This window comes from Aplysia californica, unplaced genomic scaffold (genome assembly GCF_000002075.1).
Source record: "Aplysia californica isolate F4 #8 unplaced genomic scaffold, AplCal3.0 scaffold00883, whole genome shotgun sequence".
NCBI lineage: Eukaryota > Metazoa > Mollusca > Gastropoda > Aplysiida > Aplysiidae > Aplysia > Aplysia californica.
Genome location: NW_004798153.1, coordinates 184,694 through 187,774, shown reverse-complemented (window position 1 = coordinate 187,774; position 3,081 = coordinate 184,694). Strand labels below are relative to the sequence as shown.

At 42.6% G+C, this 3,081-nt stretch overlaps 1 protein-coding gene across 1 annotated transcript in view; it reads right to left on the bottom strand.

Moving 5' to 3' along the window:
- LOC101852965 overlaps positions 1-2,707 on the bottom strand; it is a 6,171-nt gene extending 3,464 nt beyond the window's left edge. Inside the window, exon 1 of the mRNA XM_005110375.3 lies at positions 2,393-2,707. Within this exon, the coding sequence (XP_005110432.1) occupies positions 2,393-2,534 (142 nt within the window). The 5' untranslated portion in view covers positions 2,535-2,707. The remainder of the gene's footprint in view (positions 1-2,392) is intronic.
- Positions 2,708-3,081: the final 374 nt, after the last annotated feature.

Below are 3,081 nucleotides of genomic sequence, written 5' to 3'. Positions count from 1 at the left end.
TGGCTATTTTTCGGATTTTAGTATCAACGAACGTAGATTTGCTGAAAATTAAAACGATTATTCCTTTAATTACGGTGATATTATGGAGCGCCGCCACAAGTGTCACCTCTCTATTACTGTAAACCCTCTCTGCCGCTACGTTCTAAGCCAATTTATAAGAAGAGCAAGGCAAAAGGTGAGAGGAAGAGTTTTCTATTCTGGGTGTATTCAAATAAAATTGATTAAAAAAACACCAAGAGTAGCTGGCCCAACCTGCGACCACTTGTCGTATTTTGCTTCTCAGCGGTCTCTGTCCGCAAAATAGGTCAGGCAATCCATGTTTAGGGCCGTTTCAATGTGTAAACTTCTGGTTTAAACTGCGATATATCAGAGAGTATTTTTAATAAATTTAGGGTAGGTTGGGGCAAATTCGACCATGGGGCAACTTCGACAGCCTCAACCTAGACTTGGCTTTTGAGAATCATTTGACCCCTGTGTCGTGGAATTATCAAAGCCCACTTTTATTCGTTGCACATTTGATTCTATCTAAAAATAAAATTTGGGCTTTCTAGGCTTCCACTTGTTTCTTTTTTTAGTCAGAAAGCTCCAGAAAACACCCATCAAAGTTCGGCGCTCCGTTGCCGCGTACTTTTTGCTCTTGAAGAAAAAAATCGATATTTCACCCGTCATTTACTTTATTATACAGGCTTGTTTTCTTACTTCAAAATACTAATCAGTTATTTATAACCAAACTTTATCCTTGGGTTCATTTAAATCCAACTAGAATTAGAAATGTTGATTATTTAAATGATTTATTTAAAATGATGGGGTGAGATGTTGGGGGTTGGTGCAACTTCAACAGGGCGAAACGGGGCAACTTCGACACGCGGGTGGGCCAAATTCGAGTTACCAGCTTCATAAGCAGAATTACCAGTAGGCTACTAACAAACTATCTATCATTTATAATATCTTGTGTTTGTTTTTATCATTTTCATCGTTTGCTGAAATTCCTTGACTGGTCAGATACAAACTAGCAGAAGTTTAGACTAGACTAGATCTAGACTGCTCAATTATCGCATTTTCGGAGCTAAATGTGTGTGTGTGTGTGTGTGTGTGTGAGAGAGAGAGAGAGAGAGAGAGAGAGAGAGAGAGAGAGAGAGAGAGAGAGAGAGAGAGAGAGAGAGAAAGTGTGTGTGTGTGTGTGTGTGTGTGTGTGCGTGCGTGCGAGCATGCGTGTGCGCACATAGGCCTATGATGTGAGTGCGTGTCTTCGTGAGTGTGCATGCTCGGAGAAAGAGGAAGAGGAGGGGGGGGGAGGACTGGGAGAAGACAGAGAGAGATAGACAGAAAATTTAGCATTCTAGAGGAGTTGAGAAAGAGAGAGTGAGAGGGGGGGGGGGGCACAATAAGTTGAATAAGCACTCAGTAGGCCTACTGTTGAAGATATCCGCCCCCTGTCGAAGTAGCCCACAGCCCCTATCAGTCAGTATTCTTACTCTTTCACTTTCAGTCTATCTTGAAGTTGCCCCATGCGGGGGGTCGAATTTGCACCCCACCCCCTGTCGAAGTTGCCCCAAGCGTGGGTATGCCATAAAATCGTGATTGGTTGAAAATAAATTCGGAATGCAAATATAGAGTTGTAAAGAACATTATAATATAATAATCGAGAAGTAGAATGGCTGCTTGACACAACGATACCAAGATAGTCTGTGTTCTTTCATAAAGGCGGGAGCAGTTTCGGTTACTTTTGCGGCACTACACAAACCTGTCGAAGTTGCCCCAACCTACCCGTATTGAGAGCGGAATAAATATCGTCACTCATTCCAAAACGTCATTCGCAGATTTCCCATTTTTTAACATTTTAATGTTCTGCCCTTGGCCCGACCGCACGCCCTCAGCGCGACCGCATATGGAACGGGGTGCGACCATGCGCACACAGACATAACAGGTGCAAGAAAGTTGGGCGCTTTTTCGGTAGTTCCCACCCCCCTTATTTGATAGAGCCTGACCTACATCTAGATCTATATACGTTTGATTCGCGGCAAGCTAAGATGTCAAACCTAACAACTGCAAAACATTAAATTGTGGTAAAATTCAGGGGGGCAAGCCCCCCTGAAACCCCCCTACTCTTGGGGCCAAAACCGGCGAATAACAAATGTGGGGTGGGAACTACCGAAAAAGTGCCGAAAGTTGTTGGTACACTATTTATTTAAGAGGTCGCGGGTTGGGCCAGCTAGCTACTCAACTCTAGATATATCTAGATCTAGTTTAGAGTTTAGTAACTGAAGAAAACTTCTCGAAGAATATTTCCACACTTTCACTCCAAACTCGACTGCTGCACTTGCAGACGACTGACATTCTCAGAATCTAATGTATATCCTAGCTGTACATTTAGATCTTGAAGTAGGCCTACCTGAGATTTGGGGAAGATAATCTTTCCCAATTGAAAACACCACGTCACAGTTTGGGGCTGAACCGATGTCTTCCACAATCTCGTCCCACGTCGGTGGTTTCGGTCGCTCGGACAAGCGACTGGCTTTAGACATGATCACCATGGGAAGGAATAAAGGGTGGCTATTTTTTCGGACTTAGGCCTATAGTATCAACGAACGAGGTCTTCGTTTCCAAGTGGTAAAGGCCTAGATTAGATCAAGCAGCGGTGGCAGTGAATGTAAACAAATTGCAGAATACTGAGAATATAACCACAACAGTACAGGAAGAGGTCGACCAAAGGGAAATAATTCACGAAATGTATCTACTTTTAGCCCAGGTTTTTTTTTTCCTACGCAAACGAACACAGCTAGGCTTACTTTAAAAATAAAAGAGAAAAAAAAGAATGATTAATCATAGGCCTACGTCTACGGAGAGCAGGCAGAAATAATAAGGCAAATAATAATTCACAATCAGAGAAGATTCAGTAAATGTACATTGAAGGCCTATCCACATTTCATACACGGTACATACGTGTAAGCAACGTCATAGTAGGCCTACACCACAGAATTCTACACTTAAGTTTAAGTGTAGAATTCTGTGGCCTACACCTACACGATCTTTGGCTACGTCTGCGTATTGTAGAATCAAAGAGGAGCATATTATTATTAT